A 26,715-nucleotide genomic window follows, 5' to 3' on the forward strand; every position below is an offset into this window, starting at 1 on the left:
GCCTTGAATGAAAAGCAAAGAGTTTACGAGCCACAAGTGAATTTAAATTTGTCTCTGGAGACACAGAGTCTTCTGACCTGTTGTTCCTTACTGTTCCACCAGTTCGACGATCTGCTGGAAGACTGATCACTGTCGGGGGAAATCATGAGCCTCCGCAAGGCGCCTGTCACCAAGTCCAAATGGAGCACTGTGTTACCCTAAAGAGACAGAAAGAGGAATTAAAACTGGAGAATACAACTGAGAGGAGCCTGAATTCTGGCTGGTTTTCAGGGGATCAAACACTTTTCTCACTCGGTGCAAATTATAACTTTTGTATAATATGTTTTTTGGTATGTGTTTTTTAAATGATATTCTGTCTCTCCATTAAAATTAAACCATAAAAATTAGAGTGTTAATTTGTCTATTTGGATGCCATTCACCACTACACCACAACGCACCACTGCAGGACTTTCCTAACTACAACTACACAGTTTTCAAACAAAGCTTGCTGACAAGAAAATACAAGCTCACTACACCAGCACTAGTAGTGTCATTCAGGACACTGATTTTAACATACAGCTGCTTGTCTACAAATCACTCGGCAGCTCTGTGCCTAAACACATGTCCAAAAAGCTAAATACATATTATATGAAATATTTTGTTATTTGAAAGACCTAGGAGTGTCTTCTCATGTTTTAAGGTTCAAAGGAAACCTGTAGTGAGGTGGGCAGCATTTTTACAGCCTAATCACTTGGAGATCCAACACTTTTGTATAACACAAAACTGTCAACACTGAATACAGTTGTCAGCAAGCGTACTTGGAAGATTGATGGAAAAGGTTGGTTATTAGTCTGCTAAGACAGCGGTCCCCAACCTTTTTTGCGCCACGGACCGGTTTATGCTCGACAATATTTTCATGGACCGGCCTTTAAGGTGGGTCATTCCCCTCATCCCCAGACTCTGCTTCCTCCTCGGAAGACGTGTCAGTGGGATTAAGGAGGTCCTCGAAGTATTCCTTCCACCGCCTGACAATTTTCCGGGGGCGAGGTCGCTGAGGCAGTTAAACAACTCCTTGGTGGCAGAGCCCCTGGTGTTGATGAGGTCCGCCCCAAGTTCCTGAAGGCTCTGGACGTTGTAGGGCTGTCCTGGTTGACACGCCTCTGCAATGTTGCGTGGAGATCAGGGGCAGTACCTGTGGACTGGCAGACCGGGGTGGTGGTCCCCATCTTTAAGAAAGGGGACCGGAGGGTGTGTTCCAACTACAGGGAGATCACACTCCTCAGCCTCCCTGGGAAAGTCTATGCCAGGGTGCTGGAAAGGAGAGTTCGTCCGTTAGTCGAACCTCGGATACAGGAGGAACAATGCGGTTTTCGTCCTGGTCGCGGAACACTGGACCAGCTCTTTATCCTCTCCAGGATACTTGAGGGTGCATGGGAGTTTGCCCAACCAGTCTACATGTGTTTTGTGGACTTGGAGAAGGCATTCGACCGTGTCCCTCGGGGTGTCCTGTGGGAGGTGTTGCGGGAATATGGGGTGTCTGGCCCATTGCTACGGGCCATTCGATCCCTATACAACCGTTGCAAGAGCTTGGTTCGCATTGCCGGCAATAAGTCGGACTCGTTCCCGGTGGGTGATGGGCTCCGCCAGGGCTGCCCTTTGTCTCCGGTTCTGTTCATAATTTTTATGGACAGGATTTCTAGGCGCAGCCAAGTGGCGGAGGGCTTTCGCTTTGGTGGCCTCAGAATCTCATCTCTGATTTTTGCAGATGATGTTGGCTTCATCGGGTGAGGGCCTCCAGCTCGCACTGGAACGGTTCGCAGCCGAGTGTGAAGCAGCGGGAATGAGGATCAGCACCTCCAAATCTGAGGCCATGGTTCTCAGCCGGAAAAGGGTGGAGTGCCCACTCCGGGTCGGGGATGAGTTCCTGCCCCAAGTGGAGGAGTTCAAGTATCTCGGGGTCTTGTTCGCGAGTGATGGGAGAAGGGAGCCGGAGATCGACAGACGGATTGGGGCTGCAGCTGCAGTAATGCGGACGCTGCACCGGTCCGTCGTGGTGAAGAGGGAGCTGAGTGTAAAAGCGAAGCTCTCAATTTACCGGTCGATCTACGTCCCTACCCTCACCTATGGCCACGAGCTGTGGGTAGTGACCGAAAGAACGAGATCGCGGATACAAGCGGCAGAAATGAGCTTCCTCCGAAGGGTGGCTGGCCTCTCCCTTAGAGATAGGGTGAGAAGTTCGGCCATCCGGGAGGGGCTCAGAGTAGAGCACCTGCTGCTCCACATCGAAAGGAGCCAGCTGAGGTGGTTCGGGCATCTGACAAGGATGCCCCCTGGGCGCCTCCTGGGTGAGGTGTTCCAGGCATGTCCCACCGGGAGGAGGCCCCGGGGCAGACCCAGGACACGCTGGAGAGATTATATCTCTCGGCTGGCCTGGGAACGCCTTGGTATTCCCCCGGATAAGCTGGAGGAGGTGGCTGGGGAGAGGGAGGTCTGGGCCTCTTTGCTTAGGCTGCTGCCCCCGCGACCCGGCCCCGGACAAAGCGGATGAAGATGGATGGATGGATGGATGGATGGACGGCCTTTAAGGTGTCGCGGATAAATACAACAAAATAAAACTAGTACCGGTACCGAAAAAAATACGATTTATTCATAACACACTGAAAAGACCCAGGAAAACCGAGTTAACGATAAAAACAATAATAAAACAACGCTGAAAACCGATAAAAACCCTGACAACCATACATTTCACACCTGAGCCTCAACTCTCGTGGCCCGGTACCAAACGACTCACGGACCGGTACCGGTCTGAGGCCCGGGGGTTGGGGACCGCTGTGCTAAGATATTAAATTTAAAAATGTTAAAATAATTTATTTTTCAAATTAACTTTATTATTTTTGCTTTTTGAAGAGTACTTTGTGGACCTTCACTCTTATCCATGTGGTTTCTTCTATGTTTTGTGGTAAATGTGGGTTTAACTGTCCCTGAGCTCATCAGTGACTAGGATTGTCTTTTGCTTCCAATAACCTCCATCTGTGCTCTTTTACACCACCCACACAGCTGATCGACTTCTTCTTAATTAGTTTCACTGAATTAACTAAATATTTCTTGATTTCAACTTGTAATTCCCTGTGTGGTCTCCTGTTTTTGTTAATTATGAGACAGTTTATGACCATTTCTGTTTAATACTATAAATCCTAGTGTTTATTTCCTCCAGTACAGTTCCTCCATCAACAGAGGGTGCTCTTCTTCCAGTGGAACCCTCTGGTTTGGGTGCTGATGTTCCTCTACATTCAACAAATGTGCCTGCTGCACTTTCAACTAATTCAATTCAAAGATAAACCGATTGCCCGTATGGGCTTCTGTGTGTGTGTGCAGGATATTTGTGTGTGTGTGTGTGCGTGTGTGTTTTGGATGAACTGTGCAAAAGGCTTTCGTTTGTGACGCACAAGGATTCATCTTCAATTGAGTTTTATGAGAAGGAGCCACAGGGGAGCTGGCCTCGGGCCCGGCTACCCTGCTTCACGCTAATGGTTTCCTTATGGCCTCCCATTCCTGACACTCACACAGTGATACTGAAGACAGAGAGGGCAAACCCCATTTCCTGATTCTAAACATACACTGCCATTGGAGGAAGTATGTACATCTGAGAACACACGTGTGCATCCTGCATGTGGATGTATCTGCACTAAGATTTTGTGTATCTGAGGGATAAAAATATAACTACTATGTTTTCATACCCTTAAATGTACCATTGTGATGTCTTTAAATACTTTCACAAGACTGTGGATGCATTCATTCATGTGTGTATGCTTAGCACAATCGGCCAACCTCTGTAGATTATGTATCGGAATTTCAGGAGCGGGACCACGCCTCCAAATACGCTCCTTCCGGTCGTCATCTATATAGGTTCCCACAGTTCTGCAAGCTGTTCATTCTCGTTTACGTGCCCCACCCTCCCTCCCTCCTTGTTCTCAATTCTTTAACTTCTTCACTCCTATTTAAGTACAAGGGGATCTGCCAGGCCCGGGAGCCATTGCCAGTCCCCTTCGGGGCCTTCCCCAAACCGCAGCTCACTTCATGTCCAAGCATTCACCTTTACCTACTAAAATGCTGTCAAACCTAATATGAGGACGTGGGCCCAGCTAGTGAAATGTGTGTGTGTGTGTGTGTGTGATGGTTTCCCTGATCTCCCTGGAAGGCCAATGACCTGCAAATGAACTTCATGTTGTCTGGACCTCTTCATTTTTAGACAGACGTAACATGATCCATCGCCACAGTATTTTTAGAAGTCCTCCTCTTGCCTAATATGCACCAGCTGTGGAAGTGTTCTGGTCGGAGAAACAGCCTACACACATTGTTCTTGTCTGACACTCTGCTGTCATAGGACAGGGTCTTACGGGGTAAGAGGGATTCAACGACCGACTCAACAACCACTAACCTCCAACCATTTTAAGAAGCGGACTTCTGCACAGCTATTTTAAATCTGTGAGGAATCTGTGGTTGTCCTCAAGAAATAAAAAAAAAAAGTTTAAATACCAGTGTTGTGTAAGTGTCCGGTTACTGGATTGTAAACAAGAACGTTAGACAAAAATGGTTAGACTAGGGTTCCTCAGTGAAGACCAACAGATGCAAGTGCACCCTTTCTATACCACTAAAACTACAAAACATACTTAATGGTGATTCTTTTCATTTATGTGTGTGTGTGTGTGTGTTTTTGGTTTTGTTGTTTTTGTTTTGACTCCCCTCCACTACCTTGAAGACACACTGTTGTGGGTTTTGACCACTGGGGGTGCTGTACAGCTTTGATGAATAAATCATCTTCTGGAACTCAGACGTTTATATCAATTGCAAAAGCCAGTCAAGTTTGATGCTGTTAAAGTTAGCAACACCCAAACGTATATTTGACCAGTCACGGAGGCTCCACTACCACCTGTCTAAGACAGACCAATCACTTCAAGGACACGAGGTTTCCTGACCACATTTATAAAAGCGCCTGGCACCATACCAGGTATTGTTGATAAATAAAGAAGAACGGTCTGTGGCCACCACCTGGAGTTGCTACTCCAGTGCACCTGCTGTCACCTTCATTTGCACCAAAGCAGGTGAAATAGATTCATAATGGTTTATGGTTCCTAACTGGACAGAGAGATATCCCTGAAGGTTAACTGACTTTGTGCTATACTGTGATGATCCAGTGTTTCCTTTTTATGGAGTACCTTGTGCTAGCACATCTATTTGTGTGATGCACTCATACTGTATATGAATCAACCTGCTAGCGAAGCCAGACACTTTGACATAATGACTTCAACCTCATGATGGTCGTCAAAATACTTTTGTATACAGTCTATGGTTGAAAACTGAAATCATGATAACATAGCAAAATGTACAAACTGATCAAAGTGGGCAAAAACTGAAAAATGTCACCTTGTCCATAGGTATGTTAAGTGTTACAAGCTACAAGCCTTTTAGGGAGTGTGTGAGAAATGTCAGCACAGAGCAAGCCCCAAACCCCACTTCCCTTTGAACAGGCATTTAGAGCAGTTTGGATAAACGGCCATTGGGCTGTGGTGAAAATGTGTAACATTAACAATGAAAATCTCATTGGGTACATTAATTTCATTCACTCGATCTAATGCAATCTAATCATGCAAACATGTCTTTGTGTACATGTGTATATATTTGTCTGCCAACCTGTTCCTCGTGCAGCACCACCTGTCCATCCAGTGGACTCCCAAGTGGAGCAACCGTAACAAAGGGCTGCCAGACACCACTGATGGTCCTGGGGAAGACATCGTAGAGCTCTATGCACTTGATAGTTTCCCCACGCTCCTTCATGGAGTACAGGGACACTGGGTTACAGGTGGCCACATACAGCACATCTGTCAAAACAAAGATTGAATGCATTCTCTGAATTGAGCTACTGCAACAGGCAGTACATTTCCCAGAATGCAAGGTGCTAATTAAATAGAGTAATGTTACTCTGCAGCTGTCGTGTCGATGCAAAATGGTGACAATCTGAAATTAGGGGTGGTCATCATTGATCGAATATATAGGGATTAATAAATACACTGTAGGGGTGATTTCTGACACAACCGATGTTATAATGGACACATGGCACTCAAGTGATTCTGGATTGAACTGATGAAAGAATTCTGCAGGAGACCAAAAACTTATTTTTGGGTGAATTCAGCAAACCTTTGAAGTTTAAAATCGGATTTTTAAGGAAATTCTGTAAATGTAAAGTTTGTAAATCCTGATGAATACTGAAATAAATCTAAATACACTTAGATAAAGTTTCAAAATAGCTACCCAACTGAGTGCATACAGGTGTTTTAAGATGGCTCGCATGGTGTGAGGCTTGCTTTAAAGGTTTTTTTTTTTTTTCTTTTTTACCTCCAATGTGAAGTCTGACAGGTGCTTTTCAGTATGCTTCTGATTAGGCCACCTAAAGCTGATATAAAGCTTCTATAAACTTCTATGTTTTCTTATATATTGGTTAGTTGATATCATCGGCCAGTATGGACTTACTGCAAAGATATGAGGATATATGTTGTCCAGTATGTATGGACTGATTCTTATACAGCGCCTTTCTATTCTTCTAGAGCACTCAAAGCACCTAATATAAGATCCCTCATTCACCCATTCACTCCAGCACTTTTTTCTTCTATGTTTAAGTTCTTTTGTATCTAATGGGATTAGTATCTTGCCCGAGGATATTTGGCATGCAGACTGGAGCAGCCAGGAATCCAACCACCACTTTTCCGATTAGTAGATAGCCTGCTCTACCTCCTGTGTAACAGCCACCCTTGTGCATCAATGTAACACTTGTGATTGTCTCTTTTATAGAGCATGGTGCAGAAAAAGACATCTGGGGTGATTTACAAATGGTGTCATCACATAGTTTGTTAAGCAGAGTTACGTCCTCTCAGCACTGCCTGCAGCACATGTAGCAGAGTAGCACCACAGCTGAACAAACATGGCGCAAAGTCTAACCGTGTGTCCGTGGTAAGTTTCCAACTACTTTAAACTGTAAATTACTGAAAAGTTGTAACAGTAACTCCATCCTTAATAACTCAAGAACCAATAACTCAGGGGAAAAAAAACTATTAAAAATCCAATCTCTTCTAATATCTTTTTGTTTTTAATTTTACTAAAAATTCTATAATTAGGAATTTTTAATTACCTTGTTAAATTTCCAGGTGTTTTTTTTTTAAATGTTCTTCTGTCGTTAGTGATTTTCCTATTGGTCTAATTACTTTTTAAATACATGAATCCATTCTTCATTATGTCATGTTAATGGTATCCTGTCTTCTTCCAGTTTATGATCACTGTCACTGCATATCTTGTGCTTTTCCTCTCCCTTACACAGCTGCACACTGTTTCCAGTACATACTTCAAACAGTTTCCTTGCTTCATCCTGTACTGTCCACACACACACTGAGGCCTAGGGTAAACGTTTTTTATTGTTGTTATTCCTTCCTGTATATAGCACCTTATTTACTTCATGATGCTTCACCCACTGAAATCTCTAAAGCATCACAAAGAAAAGAACATCTGATAACACAGACTCGAGGAGGGACTGCTTAATAACGTGCGCAAGTTTGTGTTTGCTTGTATAATACCATCTTTGGTGGTGACGTCACAGATGATGTTAACTTCATTCATGGGAATCTGCCAGTGGGCTTTCTCTTCAGTGAAACTCAAAGCCCTGCTTTCCTGCCTGTTGCAGGGGTACTTCTGGACACGCAGAAACACTGGGCCCTGGAAACAGACGTCAGACACTTATAGCAGTGCGCACGTACTCACAATATATCAAAACAAGTCATACTATTGCAACAACATGGCACACTCTAGTGTTCTGCTTGCAGCTTAAGTGCAAAAGAGTTAAAAGAGTACATTTGATAAGCAATGTAACCAGAGGAACCATTTGGGTTGTGGATGAACATCTTGATACATTTCTTACGTTAAAAACTCACTGCTGTCAGTCTTTTGTAGCTGGGAGGAATGTAAGATAACCACAGACACTCACTTTGAGTACTGGTCCAATACACGAGAAGTGTGGGGCATCACACTGTAATAACCTGTCTTCATGTGTATACCTTGACATCTATGGGCCGTGTGTCCGTGGGACACAGTAGTTTGCGTCGAGTGTTGCCACCTTGGTTTATGGTCCAATATCCTGTCATCTTGACCTCCGGCAGCGGAAACCTAAAAATTGAAGGTCACATGATAACTCCACTGTAAGGCCTGCAAAATGTAATTTATAATAAGAAAGTACTGGCACAGATGCATGGAAGTTTTTTGTTTTTTTCTGGGTGTGGGTACTGATGTTGTGATTTCTCATTTTGGAAATGGGAAACGATTTTGCTTGCCCACATCAATTAAGATGAACTCAGCCTACTTAAGGGCTCAACGTGGCTGCCACAAACTGACTTCAGATGTGAGCCTTATCCTGTTACAAGCTAGATTTTTAAAAGAAAGACTTTGAAATGTGATCCCATTGTCTCAAGAAAGGCTAAAGTCAACATATTCAGAACAAGCGTCTATGTGTTTGTGTCTGACCAGATGTCCACTGGTTTTCCCATGAATCTTATTGGCTGCAGGTGGAGTGAAAAATGCATCAGTACCACAAAAAAAAAAAAAATTCTGGAGGATAGACAGTTCTGTAATCATAAGCATTTCTATGAATGGAAAAGCAGAAAGAGAAATTACTCTTTGTTTTCCATTTCCAAATCTGAATGGACAAATGTTTGCTGTGATGTGGGTAGAGAAACTAGTCTGATAAGGTGTTTAAGATGGGTGATGACAGAAGAGTAATTTAACGACTTGGATTGATGTCGGTACAGACATAACAGGAAAATACTTGTTTCTGCCCTGTTTGTTTCAGGATTTACTTGTTAATGAGATATGAATGTGTATTTATAAATGTGATACTTAAATAAAACCACAGGAGACAGAAGAAACAAATATTTTCCTTTATTTAAAAGACAAAGCTGTACATTGTGAGGCAATGGGGTTGATTTCAGAATAGATTTTTCTTATAAATAGGTTTTAGAATAGATCTTTGTTTATTTAACACTTCAGGAAGCATTGTGGAGACTTCATGAAAGCCTAAAGATCTAATAGAAACCACTCATACAGTTCAAGGCAGCATCAACCGAGTTCAAGCCTTTCAGGAATTCAATGCCAACAGTCAACAACATTTTAAAATTACAAAATGATGCCTGACAGTCACACACTCACGTGGAACAGTCCCTGAAACCGCTGACCTCTCAGAAGCCACTTTCAGTTGGCAAGTTTCTGGAAAGGTTCTTTGAAAGGCAACAACAAAACTACCAACACAACAAAAACCACTGGCATTAAGACAAACTCCGGGGGAACAATTATGCTGAAAAATCTATGCATTAAAAGATTGCATGGCCAGGATTACTACTGCATGTCTTCTGCATCTTTGAGTTGCTCAGCTCACTACAGAGTGCCTTCCACTCGCATCGCACTAATTTAGTGAAGTATTTCACTATATCTCTTTGTAATATGTAATAAGAGAGACATTTCTCTGTGATTCATTTGCAGCGTTCAGAGCCAGCTCCAAACCAGAAGACAGATTTGTGTGCCGGGGGCCTGTGTAGGAGGGGCAGCACCGTGAAGAATGCACTAATGGAGAAGAGCATCTTGCATGCATGGCAAATATTGTACACTGTGCACGTCTGCCATCACTTTACCAGACTGAGGAAGCTAGCAGGGTTGATTATTCACATTTGAATGGGCATCATATTAGATTATATTTCCACTGTGTGTTAAGCATCGATAGTTTTTGATATATTTAAAATAGCTGACATGCTAAGATAAACTCTGAACAAATCAAGTAATGACAAGTTTAGGTTCCATTATTTAAAACCGCTTCTGACAGATTTCTAATTTTATGAGGGATAAAGGTTTGGATTAACAAGAAAAACGGATCCTCTGTGGAACTGATAAAGATCCGAGATAAGGCTCTACTCTGCGATCATTCTGAGCAGCGCCACACATCAGCTAGCACCTTTTATAGTATGACAAACCCCAAATCTTGATCTGCTCCATCGTTGACTATGTGTTCGTCATGTATTTTGGTCCATCCAGCTATTATTATCCCCCTGTGAGGCTCTGTGACCACAGTTCTAACAGTGCAACAATCTGATTCTGTCTGTGTGTGTGTCACGTAATTGATGTGCCTCTAATGTGTGTGTGTGTGTGTGTGTGTGTGTGTGTGTGTGTGTGTGTGTGTGTGTGTGTGTGTGTGTGTGTGTGTGTGTGTGTGTGCGCGCGCGTGTCTTGTCAAACATCTTGTGCTCCCGATGCCTTACTCCTTAGCCAGCTTGACAGAGCTGGGCTTGGCTCCAATGGGAATCCCGTGCTTGTGCAGTGCTTCAATTAGAACCTCCCGCATGTCTTTGTTGTATGAGTCAAAGTCAAAGACGTTTCTCACCACGTTGGCCAGACCCTCATCGGGAAATTTCTAGCGGGAGGTAAAGGAGAGTAGGAAGGAAAGGCCAGAGAAGAGGAAGTAAAAGAGGAAGGGTCACCAGGGAAAGAAAAGGAAGAGGAAGGAAGGACACAGAGAGTAGGAGGGGGAGAAACAATGATAATGACAGGTGGGAGGTGGGAGTTATGGAAAAGGGGGCAGAGACAAGGAAAATTAATATGATTTTCAGCTCCTTAACAGGGGTCAACGCAGGGAAAGTTTGGGATAAGACATAAGAAACGAAGATTAGTCATCTCTAAACTCTGAACAATGACAGACAACAGCATCTTTGCTCCGTCTTTGATGATAATTACAGACTCCAGTTCTAATGCCTAAAAGCATTTTCTGTATTACAAAGCAAACATGGTGGCACATTTGAGAATGATACTACCTACGTACTGTACAAGTGATGTTTCCTGGCAGCTTAGAGCAGTCCTTGGATTACTTGTATACATGCTGACTTCAATATTTGATACTTACGCCAGTTTAATATGAGAATCCACCACTGGAAGAATATATTTACAGTATGACAGACAATAGAGGAAAGAAGAAATGGTCTTTTTTAAAACAGCAGATTTCTGATGCTTTCTTTTATATAAGCAGACAACAACCTAAAACATTGTTGGAGTGAAGATTTTGGTGACAGACTTTCTTTTTTTTTTTTTTACAATACCAAACCAGCACAGGGGTTTGGAACTGTTTGTGTGCACACTGAATATTTAACACCTTTACCAACATACTTATTTTTAAGATCTGTTTTTGGTAATGTAAAAAATATGAACAATAAGTGTAATATACCATGTTTGTCTGATTAGAGTATTATGAATAAGCAATGAAGGGAGAAGTAAAGACAGACATTACAAATCTAATTTGATAGCTGCTTTCAGTACTTGACAGTTATTGAATATTTCAGAAATTTTTCAGACTATATTTCCAGGCATAGAAGTGCTTGACAGCAAGGTGGAAATTAACATAATAGCTGCAAATACGAATGCATCCCCTGCCCTTTCAACTCCTTACTGCAATACATCTTCAGTTCTGATGTGAGTAATCTTCATGCCATTATTAGGACCATAATTGCACTTTTAAGCCTCCATATTACAGTGTACTTATACAGTCCAGTGAATCGCTGCACAGTCAATAGCAGTCTCTCCCAGTAGGTTACAGCTGACTATAGAGCACTGAGCTGCATCGATCACGATGGTATAAATTAAGGTTAAAATAGCAATGAAGGCATAAAACGAGCTATTTAGAGTACAGCTAAATTGAAATGATTCCCTGTCACACCCAGTCATTCAGACATCAATAATGGTGGTGATGGATGAAAGAACTGGGAGGTCACTCAAATATGAGCTGGTCTTTGTACACTAAACTGTTGATCTATAGTGCAAGCTTTAATGCTTAATCCCCTCTCCTTCTCTTCTTTTGGAGTCTGTCCTTTTTGTGCTCTATAGCGTGTACATTTCTGAAGAATGTAACCACAAGGAGGCATGGTAATGTGACAGCTCTGCATGCAGCCATTCACTTGCTTTTCTTTTTCCAGATGATTGAGCTGAGAGGATGATGGTAAACAGCAGCTTATAGCTATTGATGGTGGGAGACTGTTAATGTAAACAGCATGCGCTCTGTAATGTGGCTCCATACTGTTCGTCTGAAGGTGGAAAACGGAGTAGCTGCTCAAAAGACTATGGTATCAAAGGGATAAAAAAGATTTGAAAATATGGTGACAATCACTTCTAAAACCTTGTAAAATATCATTCTAAATGTAAAACAAAACATCTACTCATTGAAGAAAGTCTAGCAATTTTATACTATACAAATATGTCGCTTTGATGACATATTGATGATCATCTCGCCTATCTCCTAAGTCGGTTTGTGGTGCACATCTGTGGGCTCTGAATACTAGGAAATTAGAGGGTTAAAGAGAGGAATCGGTGGCCGGAGAAAGAAAGACATGACAAATGAGGGTGGAGGGACTTTTAAGCTCCTATGGAATGGACTGGAAAATTCCTTTTAAGAGCACAGCCAATGTAACATATGATACTAATTATTTTAATGTTGGAAACCACAGTCCTGCATCAGGCAATTTAAGGCGGAGCCATTATGCTTGTCTTTATGATATACACATCACAAATTACAAAAAGATTCGGTACACTGTGAAAAATGTATATTAAAAAAAATGCAGTGATTTGCATATCTTACCTAAGCCACATTTTACTTACAAGAGAATACAGAAAATATATTGAATGTTTAAACTGAGAAAAAGTATCATTTTAAGAAAAGAAATAAGAGCATTTTGAATTTGATGGCAGCTACAGGTCTCAAAAACAGTTGTGACTGGGCCATTTTTATCACAGTGTAGCATCGCCTCTTCTTTTAACATCAGTCTTTAAAAGTTTAGGAATTGAGAAGAGAGCTCTTGGACTTTTGGGAGAGGAACGCTATCCCATTCTTGTCTCATATAAGAGTTTAGCTGCTCAACGGTCCTGGTTCTTCTTGGTCCTATTTTTGTGTCACGATGCTTCATTTGATGAAAGCCCTCTGACTCTTCTATTATGAAGCCATGCCATTATAATATATATGGAGTATGCTTTCTATCATTGTCTAGCTGAAATACGCAAGGCTTTTCCTGAAAAAGACACCTGGATCTTGTGGTAAAACCTGTATTTACCTTATAGTATGGATGGTACCTTTCCAAGCTGCCAATAAATGAGCCATGATAAGATTCTACTTTTTAGTCCAGAGGACGCAGTGTCCATGTTTTCCAAAAAGAATTTCAAATTTTGATTTCTCTGACCACAGAACAGTTTTCACTTAAAAAAGCTTTGGCCCAGAGACAACAGTGGTGTGTAAGGATTTTGTTCACACGATAGAGCTTTAACCTGTATTTGTGGATGGCACAGTGAACTGTGTTACTGAACCCCAAGAATCACATCTGTTTTCACTGCAGTGCTGCCTGAGGGCCTGGAGATCATGTTCATTTATTATTGATTTTCAGCCTTATCCCTCGGGCAAAGAGATTTCCCCAGTTTCTCTGACTCTTCTGATGACATTATGTACTGAGGATGATGAGATATTAGCTTTTTGCACACTGGTACCCATCTTCACTTCTGAGAATCTCTGCCTCTCTGAGACGCTCTTTTTACACCCTAACATGTTACTAACCAATGAACCCAATTAGCTGCACAATGTTCCGCCAGCCGTCTGTTTCTACAATAGCACCACTTACCTTTCCAGCATTGCCCTAATCATAACTTTTAAAAGACGTGTTGCTGTTATCAAATTCAAAATGCCCTCATTTGTTTTCATTAAATAGTAAAATGTCTTAATTTAAAAATTTGATATATTTTCTGAATAAAATGATGATTTCTATTTTTAATTTCATTTTACACAGTATACAAACCATTTTGGATCCAAGGTTGTATATAACGCTCCAGTGGTGCATGCTCTTATAAAAACATGGTCAAGGTTTGAAGTAATGTGTTTAAGCTATGTAAAAGTATATATATATAGCCCCACCCACCTGTTACTCAAACCTCTTTTTTTTATATCATTGATAGCCAATCAGAAGAAACCTGGCTTAAAGGAACAGAGCTAAAACATAGATTCGATTTTTTTGAACTCTCAGTCAAGTAACGCCACTTTACAAGAGGATAAAAACATGGAGATACCGTTGATCCCTTTAACTGACAGTTAGCTGTATGTTTAAGCTGTAAGCTTCTGAAAGTGGACCAAAGCACAGACACCCTCTCTCCTCTCGGAGACAGCTATATTTTGAGGAGACTCTCTTACATTATTAAAGCACTAGCAGTTCAGGATTCAGGTCGCATAAATGTTATGAATTATTAATAAAAGGTAGTCAGTATGTACCGTATTTCAGTGTGTCTTCCTACCTGGAGGTGTTTGACAATGTTGACCACCTCTCTAGTAGAATAGGGGTAGTTGATGGTACCCTGGTCGGCCAAGGACCTGAGCTCTCCAAAGGCTGCCACGAGCTTTTGCAACGTAGCATCGGGAACATCGGGGCCATACTGTTTTAGCATAGCCAGCTCCGCTTTGGGCTTCGGGTTGTCCACAGCATGGCAGCTAAAAATATCGCCTGGTACAAAATACAAGACAGAATTTAATGTGTTTCTCTCCATATACAATATTCGATACCCAGGGCAAAAAAAAAAGTTAAGTGTTTATCTATTTTTAATGTGTTGGGGTATTAATGTTGTAGGAAAAGCCTCAGTTTCAGTTGTGCGTGTGTTTTTGGGTACCTAGAGCTCCAAAGAAGTCATTGCCCAGAAAAGGAAAACCAGGTCTGTTAGCGAGGACGATCATCCTGAAGTCTGGGTGCATAATTATGGTGTCAGGCCTCCCCTCGGCTTCACGTGGACCTGTGGAACAGACAGTTGTTGTCTACACATGACCAAAACAAGCACAGTTTCATCTCAGTCTGTTTCTGTATGAATCTCCTTTTTTACTCTCAGTGTTTTAATTTGTGTCACAGATTTTCACACACACCTCTACTACGCTGACAGCCTGAAGGTCGTGTTTATGAAGTCTCAAGATTGCGTTTACATTCCACTAGGAGGATGAGCCTCTCAGGAATGGAGTAGCTGTCAGCAGCCCATGTGATTACATGGGAATATGTGGAAAAACTAAATGTTTACAGAGCAGCGTGATCCAAAATCTGTTGGTACCTGTCCATAAAGGCTTTTATCCTAAGCTTCCTTCAGTGGCCTGCATCTGATGTTCCACTCGTGTTTGCCTTGTAGTACATGCAGTCGTTAATTCGTCGTAAAAACAGTTCTCGTTCTGAATCTGGGACATGTCTGCTGTCAAGGTGTGTGCATGCATGAATGTGCGTATGAGTGCACCTGAGATGATTCTGCGTCCATCAGCCAGGATCATCTCTCCGCTCTCCACCAGGGTTTTGAGAATGCAGGTGACGTTTGTAGGAGCTTTGTCGGCCTCATCTATCACTAACACATGGCCAAACTTCACTGCCTTTACCTGAACACAGACAACACACACAAACATACACACACATGCCATTTGACTAACAAAAAAGCACAATTGCTGTTACAGTTGGGAAAAAGCTGATGATGAAGATGCTGTCCCAGATAGAAAGAGTTCATGTGGTGAATACATATATCAAACTGGCCTACACATTCACAATCCACCCTCACAGGTTTTTTCACTTATTTTGACTAAGTAGTCCTAATTTTGGGATTGTGTAGGTGTGCATCACAATGTACTAAAAGCTCTGGACACTGTGTTCTGAGAAGTCATCAGATATGCTCCTATGAAAGCTGCTTATTCGACACATAAGTTGAGAAAGTTCTTAGGCATATGGGAGACACAAATACCACAGTTTCTTCTCTGCTGGCGATTAGAACAACAAAGCTACTATTATGTATTTTTATTTTCATGTATTTCATGGAGTAAACCATTAAGAAGCCTGCCATTGTCAAGCAAAATAATCCTTTTTTAAAATCTTGATCTAAAATGGCCAAGATGGATATCTTTCTCTGAGATTAAAAAACAACAAATAATGTTCACACACAACTCTGTGCCACTGCACCCAGAAACGTAATACACTATTGATGATTTTGTATCTTTCACTAAAAAGTCCAGAAAATAAGACAAATCACTGGTAATCATAAGTGGAATCCAATGACAGTCCCTGAGCATTCACATACTGTTATACATAATATTATATATTTACATGTATGAGTCCTCAAGGCTCCATCCTTGGATCTTTCATACTTACATATACACCCTTTCTCTATCTCAGATGTTGCATTCATATTACATTTCATTCTTATTCACACCGCACACATCAGTGTCACCTCAGGACTACTGAGCCCTACACTTGAAATTAATGAGTGGATGTGCCCAAACTTCCTGAAATTGAAAGAAAGGACTGAGGTATATTTTTTTCACCTCTAAAGAAAAAAGAATTAAAGTCTCTAACCTATCTAGACGAATGTTGCTTAAATTCTCAAACCAGGCAAGAAATCTTGAAATAATTATTGACTGACCTAAATATCGATAGTCATATAAAGACAATTAAAAAAAAATCAGCCTATTAACCTTAATCTTAAAACTATAGCAAAAATGTATGGATGTCTGTTGTTACAGTTGTGAAAAAGCTGATGATGAAGATGCTGTCCCAGATAGAAAGAGTTCATGTGGTGAATACATATATCAAACTGGCCTACACATTCATAATCCGCAGGATGTCTGTCTAAAACTGATACAAAAATAAATAAATATGTGCACAGATTTCTTTTTAGTGGACTATTGTAACAGTGTCTTTATGGGTCTTACTAAAACTCCATCAGACAGCTCATTTAGATTCCTGTAATTACACAAAAACAGTTGAGCACATTAGTCCAATTCTCAAATCTCTGCACAGGCTTTCTTCATCACAAAAGATGGCTTTTAGAACACTTCTAATAGTTCACACTAAGAATTAAACTGACTGAGTTACATTTCAAATGTACTTGTACCTTACAAAACATCCAGAACTCTCAGGTAAATAAGAACATGCTTTCTATGTGGCAAAAACAAATAAAACCATACAGAATAAAACGATTCCAACACAACTTGATTTGTGGTGATGATCATGTCTACCACAATATACATCTGTGGCATCTGTGAACATGGGGGAAAAAAAAACTAACTGACCAGAGGGGAGTCCTCATATGTAATGATGCCATCTCGCACCGAGGGCTGTAAGGTCAGAGTCTGGACTGTTGTATCCCTGCAGAGGCAAAAGAAAACGAAAAAAGAAGATGGTTACAACAGAGCCATTACATAAGAGGAAACAGGCTCAAAGAATTCTGAGCAGAAATCCATGTGGACAGTAAAGACGGCTAGGTAATGGGAAACATATCTGCTGTCATGTTGTTGCTCTAACCCGTAAGCACAGCACTAATTATGGTAGTAAAAATGTGGGTAAAGGTACTTTTTAAGCCTTGCTGTAATGTGAATTACTTCTACACCTGTTCAGTGCTTTGGTGCAACAAGCCACAATGCACACCAGTCAACAATCTGCCTTGACTTTGGACTCTCTAATGCGCGGTTTACACCCTTGTTAGCATCCAAATGAATGTTTACCCTCTCTCCTCATTCATTCAGCGTTTCAAGATAACTGCCCAGGCATGTTTCAAAGATGGCTGCTGAGTAGCAAGACTGGCATTAGAAGGACTTTAGCTACACGTACATGCACAGCAGGGGAGAAGCACAGCACATCTTTATTAGACAAACAAATTGTACTTTTTCTTTTAATTATATAGTGCTAGAAAAAAAGTGCACCCTTAGAAATGCTTTCTATTTCTTAAGGACCTTTTTGGGGACTTTTCCTTCATTAGATAGTGGAATGGAGAGTGGAGAGGAAAGCAAGGGGACTCGGGCCGCATGTGAACCCATGGTGCCTCATTTCAGCCTGGTTGCATGTGCTCACCTGCTTGCCCCATAAGCTTAAGTTACACTCAGAAATGCTTTGTATTAAGAACAAAAAGGGCAAAACAGGTTCTGGTTACTAATTCTTCTACAAAGTAACTCCTAACTGAAATGGCTAAACTTAGTCTTGTTGAACTGAAAGGGTAACTCTGGTGATCAGATCTTGCACATGTTTCTCGTAGTGCTTTTTTACTTGAACATTTGTTACTATCATTTGATGTAGATGCAGTGCAGCTAAAAAAAAAGGTGTCAGTGACACTGTACTTGGTTTCCACAGGCCAGCCACACAATCATAACACTGAACATTTCCCCGACAACTATAACTCCCTGGGGTCGCCCAAAATTTTCTCTTCCTCTGAACATCTCCTCTCGCTTGCTCTTCGATATCTCACAATATCTGACCCAGGAGCTGTCCTAGTTTCCTTCCTGGCCGGCTGCACGTGTCTTGCTTTTTCTGAGCCACATCTCTGTAGGCCTTCAGTCACACAGGCTCCCAATAGCCACAGGCAGATATTTCTGCCTCTGCCCTGGTCTAATATTAGCTACTGCTACAGTAGCAAACCAGGCCACATCCATGCTCAGCTCCACTTTGACTTTCACATGACTTTAAACAACTACACACGCACAGGCAGTAGAAAAATCTGGCCTTAAGAATGATATTGAATATGTTATTGATCTAGAATTGACCGGCGTCAAAATTAAACTTTTCTCCAGTAAATTGCTCGGCTTCCATCAGAGTCATTGATTTCTTATAAGTGCCGAGATCAAAATGAGGCCCATCTCTTGGCTCCATGATCTGAGCTACAGAACCTGACCTAAAATTCTTATGGTGTCACCATGTGAGTATTTATAGAACCAGGGGACCCGAATTAACAAAGACTGAAAAGGCTTTTCTTTAGTTTGTCCATGTAAAGTCGTCGTTCTGGGAAAGAAAGGCCTAATTTACTGAGGAAAAAAAGAGATTTTAATGCTCTTATATGAGAAGGTCAAGGCTGCCAAGGTAGTAAGAAAAATACTGGCTTTTTCCTTACAGCTTTTGGTGGAACAGGAAAGTTTAGTGATATCTTTAAAAAACATTAAAGCATCAAATTAAAAGTGGCATCAGACACACTGAGCAGGGAAGTCTTCTTTGTCCATCTGATTTATTCCAACAACTGTGTTGTAATAAAGAAGCTCTTCATTCACACCTCTCACGTTTGTCTGTCTTCCTTCACCCACAACCAGCCAGGCAGATCCCTGCCCCTCCCTGAGCCTGGTTCTGTTGGTAGTTTCTTCCTGTTAAAAAGGGAGCTTTTCCTTCCCCCTGTCCCGAGTGCTTGCTCATTGGATGGGTCCATCTGATTGTTGGAGTTTTCTCTCAATTATCGTAGAATCTTTACCATTACACAATAAAGCACTTTGAGGAAATTGGCGCAACTTGGAGCTATATAATGTACTAATTTTAAACTGGAGACTGCCACTGTGTTGGCTGGCCATTTCAACTCATTTCTTTGCCATTGCATATGTGTTTACAATTTTCATGTAACCCACAATAACAGAGAAAATCCAACAATCCAACGTCACCCTATGAACAAGCTTTTGGCAACAGTGGGAAGGAAAAACTCCCTTTTAACATGAAGAAACCAGGAAGAATCAGGCTGAGGGAGGGGGCAGCCATCTTTTTTGACCAGTTGGGGGTGAAGGGAGGGGGCCAGGTGAAAAGACACACTATGGAAGAGAGTCAGAGATTAATGACTAAATGTGAATGATAAGAGATAAGTGTCTCTTAACTGTTCTGCTGGTCAACTCGGTTCCTTGATTCAGTTAAAAAATGAATTTAAGATTACATAACATAATCTTTCCACATACCTCCTTGTTACTGCAGAAGTACCCTCTGAAGCAGAAAGTTGTTGGTTGGGAACCACTACTCTAAACATGAACCTCATAAAACTTTAACTTAGCTTCTGGAACTAAAAGTCTCCAGAATGACTTCGCTGCTTCCAAAAATAAGGCTACTTGTGCTGAAATCCATGGGAAAACAAAATTTAGGCTCTCTGATCTAATCAAACTGATGAGTTTATGGTCTCAGTAACTGGTTTTAGATCTTATCACTGGCAACATAAATCATTAGTAAATCATGATTTCAATTAGAGTCAAAAAGAAAAACACCGTAGGGTATGCTTAGTGGAGGAGCTACGCTGTGACTGGGGGTGCAGAGTACCTTTATTTCTCAGTGAGACTTCTTAGTTGGCTCATGAAGTTTGGTTTCAAAAAGGCTAGGACAGCAACAGAAAAATGATGCTATGGTGATTCTCCTCACCTGTGGAGCTGTAGATATTCTCTGGGCCTGTTGAGAAGGTGCAGGAACCGGTCCACAATTTTATTTTTGCCAACACCCTGTGGAGGGACATCATCATCAGTCTTTATATGTGGACTGTGTTTGTAGTTAGACCACAAAGATAGAAAGAAGCATCCATTTCAACTTTCAAAGAGGCAGGACTGAGAGGAAGACCCAACTGCATCCCTCTAATTTTGATGGTGCTTCGCTGTGACAGGGGCTGTTCTTCGGGACTCCCACCGGCATCCCACAGAGCCTGTCGGATCTCTCGGCCAGTCTGTCAGATGTCCAGTAAGTCGCTCTGACAGCTCGTAATGCCTCAGCGTGGACCGTGCATGGTCACACACTCAGATTTGCAAATGCCTTCTGCCACTCAGTCCCTCTCATATGCAAGCGCACAAATAAACACAAACACAGAAACACTCCTCTGGGCTCACAGCACACCATGTCCAGTCATCCATCCTCATCTATCCTCCCTTTAACCCAGCCCAGTTGGACAACGCTGGGGGCACAGAGTGTCCCCCAAGGAGTTGCTGCATGTGTCCTTATGTTACTTATGCCTTATGTGAACTGTGACTGCGCAGGGTTGGAGGGTGACATGAGGACGCAGGGAGTCTATTTCGTAACTCTTCCCTCCATGCTCGAACAGAGCTGACATGGGTGGCCTACTTCACTAAAAACCACTACTCCAGAAATTAGACAAAACCATGGTCTGCAAACACAGATCTGACCTCTGTTTATTTTACATGACAAAAAGTGGGTTTGTAATCCTGACCATAAATGGACCAAAGGTTGCCCAGGGTTCTTTTCTGTGGGCAGAGGAAATTACAATATGGTGAAATTATTACGCTTTCAAACATCACTCACCTGGTTTCCCACTAAGAGGAGGTGCTCTCCTAACAGAAAGTCTTTCAGCATGTCCTCCATCACCATCATGTGCTGCAGAGATATTTAAGCAAACACATATTCAGCTGAACAAGTAGCTCAGATTGTAATTTAACCCAGATGGATGTTGCAAAGAGCAATACTGCTTACAGTTGAGAATAAATCAGCTTAAAATGTATTAAAAACAACAAAGTTTGCTCAGAAAACAGGTCATTCATAAAGTAGGTCATCCTCGTTGCTTCCATCCTATCTCAACCTCTTCCACCTTTTTTATTTCAGACCAAAACACGGGCAGGCAGAGGAAAAAGCGCAAAATGGGGACATGAAGAAAGAGATAAATCATCAGTGTTGCCAGAGGATGTCACAGTATCATTACCATGGCTGGTTGTTTTTTGGATATACTGCAATTAATGTCACCAATAAGGCAAGGATTAGGCACAAGACACTAGCATTAAACCAAACAAAAACCTATTGATTTATCCGCTGAGGAAAGCGATCTGTGAACAGGATACCAAAGGCAAAATTTATGGAACTTGCTGCATTTAAAGATTTGATTCAGATTCAGCTGCTTGAGTTGTGATATTTGTTACCACTCAGCATCAATCAGCACAGAGCAACAGAAGTAGGACTGTGAAGAATCTGAAAAGAAAGATAAGCACTTGGAGTTCTGCCCATTTTCACCCCCACAGCATGTACCCTGAAGCCGATGTGACTTTTGTATTTTTGGCAACTGAACATTTTAAAAACTGAAAAACACAAAGTCCATCAGGAGGAAGCTTTTTAAAAATTTTTTGATCCTATTTAAACACCAAAACTCAATGTGTATCACACCAAACATTCAGCAGTAATCATGCCTGGCGTACACACGACGACACAGACAGTTAAGAATTTTATTATACCATAAAAAACCCCAATACCAACCAATCAGAGGTCGCTAACAGTGTATTGGGGCTGATGTTACTGCCAGGCCAGATTAGCATCTCGAAAACTATCTGATAAGGGTCCAACACAGATGAGAAAGAGCATGGCCAGAGGAAATATCAGCTAATACCGGAACTAAAAGCAAAATCCTTACACAATGAAAACTTTAATCTGACAAAGGCAAGTATGATAACGATGACAACAAGGGACAGAGCTGTGTTTTCATTGGTGTATGATTGCCTGAACTGGGTGGTGGTGAATCTGCAGAGCTAAGCTTTCTCAGTTTGAGGGAGAAAAAAAAAGAGCAATTGAAATTCAGATTACGCTTTACAGGTTGTAATCTGCCTTAGCACTTATGTGATCAAATCTGGGTCATGTGCTGAGACTGAAAAAAGTCTTTTCCAGCCCTCTCACAGCTTACCTGGGGATTATCATAGAAGAGCACGTCAGGAACCTTCATTTTCTGGTCAGCATTGTAGATGGGAGCGGAGACACTCCCAATGGTCAACACACCGTCCTTTACCATACCTGTAGAAATACAGCAATGTGGGCCATAAACATGGGCTTCTTCATTTAGACTGACTAATGCTGGGAATGGTTCCTTTTACCCCAACTCAGACTTTGAGATGCAGTGATTTGACCGTACAAACTGCAATAAAACTGCATTTTCTCACATGCAGCCCATGCCCAAACCTTTCTGGACATGACAGAAACGCATGTGAGACAGAGGTGCCTCCAGAATTTTTTAATTATAGGGGTGGCCATATGGGAGCCACTAAAAATATTGGGGTGGGACACAAAAAAGAGAATTTACAGTTTTATTATGCTGTTGTCAAAAAAGAGAGAGTGCTTGCAGTACTGGTGCCTTCTGGAGCTGTTTAATTGAATTGTCTAAATAATAATCGGGCGTGCTGTGTGGTACAGCCAAGTTTGTGCTTTATCTTTGGTGAGTAAAATGTTATTATTATTATTAGCAGACACCTTAGGACTTCACCATCTTGTACAAATATTCTCACTTCTGGCTCAAAAATAAAATAAAATCCAAGTCTAACGCTCCAGAAACCTATGACGCCATGGTGGCTAGGTCTATCTTTTAAGTACAGTCTTTGATGAAAATATAACATTGGACACTTTAACCTGCTGCTGCTGAATACAAAGTTGGTGTGATGTCAGATTGTGCTGATGCACGACTATCAAAGCTAACAGGAAATATTCTTCCAGTGGAAAAGAAGAACTATCAACATTCATAACATAATGTGGATGAATAATGCATATCAGAAATCTGATACTGTCATTCATGTCTAGAAGATGTATCAGTGTAGTTGGCAAAAATTCGGAAACGTTACATTTCTATTGCTTTTTTGTTTTTGTTTAGGTACCTTGCCTGTACTGCAGGCAGCACGTGTATTGAAGCTGCAGTTCTCTCAGAACTGACAGGGACAGCATACTAGTGTCCTTAAATGCTGAAGAAGGAGCAATACACCCAAAAGCACAGGGGAAACTGCAGGCAGAAGATGGTAACTAATGCTGCTACTGCAAAATCTCTGCCCATGCTTTAAGAAAGGCAACAGGGCTATACACAAACAATGCTAATGTTGCTAATTTCAAAGCAAAGGAGAAAATACCTCAAATTTCATGAAGCAGCTAAAAGCATGGAATTACAGTTTCATTAAGAATTCCAGGTGGATGAGTTTCAATTCAACATTCAACAACATCCACAGAATTATCCTTCTTATGTTATCCTGAAATACACATTGGCGCTTTGTATGAGACAGCTGGCTGTGCCAGGTTAAAATCAGCTTTGCCCCATCAGTTACAATATTTGCAGTAGCTAATATAGAAATGCTTAACTGAGCATAATCTAATGAATGTCATACCTCATAGTGACATTAGCAAGCTACTAAGGAACCAACCCAACATTTCCTGCTAACAAAGCATTGTGCCAACATTTTAAGTAAACAACATGCCACCACCAAGTTAGTGGATTCAAACTACTTTTTTGACAAAGGAGGTTAAAAACATGGAAGAATCATTTTGTTTTGACATCAAATGAGCATCAAGAATCATGTACCAATATTAGTAACCCAGTAGTAAATATCCTGGATTGTGACATGTAATACAAAGAAAAATAATCCATGGAGTTCCACAGCATCCTTTTATTTTATGTTTTGATCTTACCTACAATAGCATCATTAGCTGCTTTGTCACTGAGCATTTTGTCACCAGCTTTTTAGTGATAATAATCCCACTCACTGGTTTACATGAGTGGTGCTCCTAGTTCTCACATGCCAACTCACAATCGAACACTAATCACACACTCAAGTGATCCACTGTTCAAATTATTAGTGCTTTGGAAAACATCCATTTTACCTGTAACCAGAATAATTGCATGCATGAGTCAAATGAGAGAGTCAAACCTGATTTTTGACAATGCTGAGAGGTGCTTGTGAGTCAGAAGACGAGATTATTTTGGGTTGAGCTGTTTGTTTTCTTTGAGGCCAGCTGAATCCTGCTTTCCATCTTTTAAATAATACATGTGCCTGCGCTACCAGTATGTCCACACAGTAGAAGTCGACATTTATTCTTTACAAGGAAACATCACAAGTTCAGAATGAATGCTAAGAGACAAAACTTTCCGGCTACCAGCTTTACAAGTTATTTGTCATTTATCGTGCATTGTTCCATTTCTGTAGAATAAGCGATTGAGGTTGCCTTTGGAGGGGGGTTACAGTTCTATATTCAGTTATTAACCTATGTTCCGTAATATTGGTACAATAAAGACTTTATTGCTGTATGTAAATGAAGCGAACTGATTTGTGCTTCTGCTGGTATACAGTGCTGTGCAGAAGTCTTGAGTCACAATCTTAATGGTCCTCTATGAATCATTCAAGAACAAAAAAGGCACCTAACTAAAGGGATGAGCCTGTGTTATGTCAACAACACATAACACACAATTTCGCATAATATACCATTTTAAATCTAATTGATCTAAGTGACTGGAACTCACAGGGATAATCAAGAGAGCGATCAGCGGGGTCTGTTGCATCCTGTATGGAGCAGTTCATGAGGTTTTTTTGAAGAGAGGAACGGGCCAGGCTGGGCAGGAATCTAAAACACACGCACACACACACAAAATAAAAACCCACACAGTTGCCTTGTTTTTATGACACACAAATCAAATATTAACATTAATTTCTGTGTATCCATATTGCTGAAACCTAACCCAGCCATCACAGAGTGAGATGTGGGGTCTACCCTGGACAGCTTGTGTGTGTGTGGGTGTGTGAGAGAGAGAGAAAGAGAGAGAGAGTGTGTACCTGGAGAGACAAGCCTTATTAACTGCGTGAGTGATGCTCTCCTCAGGGTGCTGAGAGAGACGGCGACAGATCCTTAGCAGCTGTCTAGTGGAGAGAGACGAGGCCAGAGACTGTGCCTAGCAACAGACACCATACATGAGTAGCCTCCAAACATCTCTACCTTTATATCTGCACGAAAAAATATCTGCAATCTGACACGTGACTGTTGGACTGTACACTTCTGACATCCATTTACACCACCTGGAACGAGAACAACACCTGTATTTTGGTTTCTCAAAACTCCACTACCATTTACCTGTGTCTGTAGTTTGTCACATGCTAGGTCTGGTGAAGTAAACCCAAAATTCTGTTGTAATAATGCAGTAATAATGTTCATGTCCCGCCCACCATTTGGGAACTGCTGCCATATGTAAAGCACACACACTTACTGTGGGGTCATTTGTCTTGCGGAGACTGTGTGCGAGGTGCAGTAGCTGCTCTGCTCCTTCCATCGGTACATTAGGAGCCTAAAAACAAAAGAAGAAAAAGAAGCCAAGAAGGACTTATGATGAGAGTGGAAACAGAGGCGTTGTCTTCCAGTTAGAAAAATACTGGCAAACACCAGTGCTACCCCTCAGCCTCCTAGAGACACATGTATGGGATCAATTTCAAAATCCTACGTCGCCTTGTTTTCCAGTTATCAAATTCAAAGGATTTTAACAAAACTTGACCACTGACCTTTGACCAAGGTCAAGGTCACTGAGATTGAAACCCATCCAAGATTTTTAGTAGGTCTCAGTATTTGCATGTCTCACCAGTCCCTGTATGAGGCCCATCTCCTCTTCTTTGGCCAGCGGCATGACATTGTGGTAAAGGAACATAGTGAGCACCTCGGGGCCCAACCACTGCTGAGCTCTGCTGTTGCTGCCTGCACTCCCCACGACAGGGGGTTCTGCTAGGGCCAGCACTCTGAACGATGGATGAATGGGGAAAACTGATCTAAAAAGACACAAAAATAAACACACACATTGGATCACGCTGGCACACAAGTTGAACATCTGTTCAAGTCGATGTGGAACGTAGGTGCACACAGTGTTGCTCACGGATGTATCCGTTTGCATGTGTGTCCTAGCCAATCGAGCTCAGGGTTAAGAGCATGACTTTTGACAGCTGCCCATGAAATCTTCTGATTCAAGAGGACAGCAATGTCCATTTCTATCAAACCACGGAGACACCCATGCTGCGGCAGGATATATTTACACTACTGTGGGCAAAGTGGGCGCTAACCATCATCCAAGTCACTGGATGAATGTGTGGGAAGATATTTTATGCATAAAAACACACTCCACTATCTGCTG

The 26,715-nt window shown here is 41.6% G+C and overlaps 1 protein-coding gene across 1 annotated transcript in view; it reads right to left on the reverse strand.

Annotated features, from left to right (window-relative positions):
• vwa8 (von Willebrand factor A domain containing 8) overlaps positions 1-26,715 on the reverse strand; it is an 80,445-nt gene that overhangs the window by 24,884 nt on the left and 28,846 nt on the right. The window contains exons 15-30 of the mRNA XM_026145979.2: positions 26,173-26,356; positions 25,807-25,884; positions 25,379-25,494; positions 25,069-25,169; positions 22,483-22,589; positions 21,123-21,194; positions 20,238-20,314; positions 17,162-17,237; positions 15,346-15,481; positions 14,743-14,862; positions 14,374-14,579; positions 10,323-10,474; positions 8,079-8,187; positions 7,602-7,740; positions 5,671-5,858; positions 78-197 (exon numbers count right to left, since the gene is read on the reverse strand). Coding sequence (XP_026001764.1) covers positions 78-197; positions 5,671-5,858; positions 7,602-7,740; positions 8,079-8,187; positions 10,323-10,474; positions 14,374-14,579; positions 14,743-14,862; positions 15,346-15,481; positions 17,162-17,237; positions 20,238-20,314; positions 21,123-21,194; positions 22,483-22,589; positions 25,069-25,169; positions 25,379-25,494; positions 25,807-25,884; positions 26,173-26,356 — 1,981 coding nt within the window. The remainder of the gene's footprint in view (positions 1-77; positions 198-5,670; positions 5,859-7,601; positions 7,741-8,078; positions 8,188-10,322; positions 10,475-14,373; positions 14,580-14,742; positions 14,863-15,345; positions 15,482-17,161; positions 17,238-20,237; positions 20,315-21,122; positions 21,195-22,482; positions 22,590-25,068; positions 25,170-25,378; positions 25,495-25,806; positions 25,885-26,172; positions 26,357-26,715) is intronic.

Source organism: Astatotilapia calliptera, chromosome 16 (genome assembly GCF_964374335.1).
Source record: "Astatotilapia calliptera chromosome 16, fAstCal68.1, whole genome shotgun sequence".
In the NCBI taxonomy this organism is placed as follows: Eukaryota; Metazoa; Chordata; class Actinopteri; order Cichliformes; family Cichlidae; genus Astatotilapia; species Astatotilapia calliptera.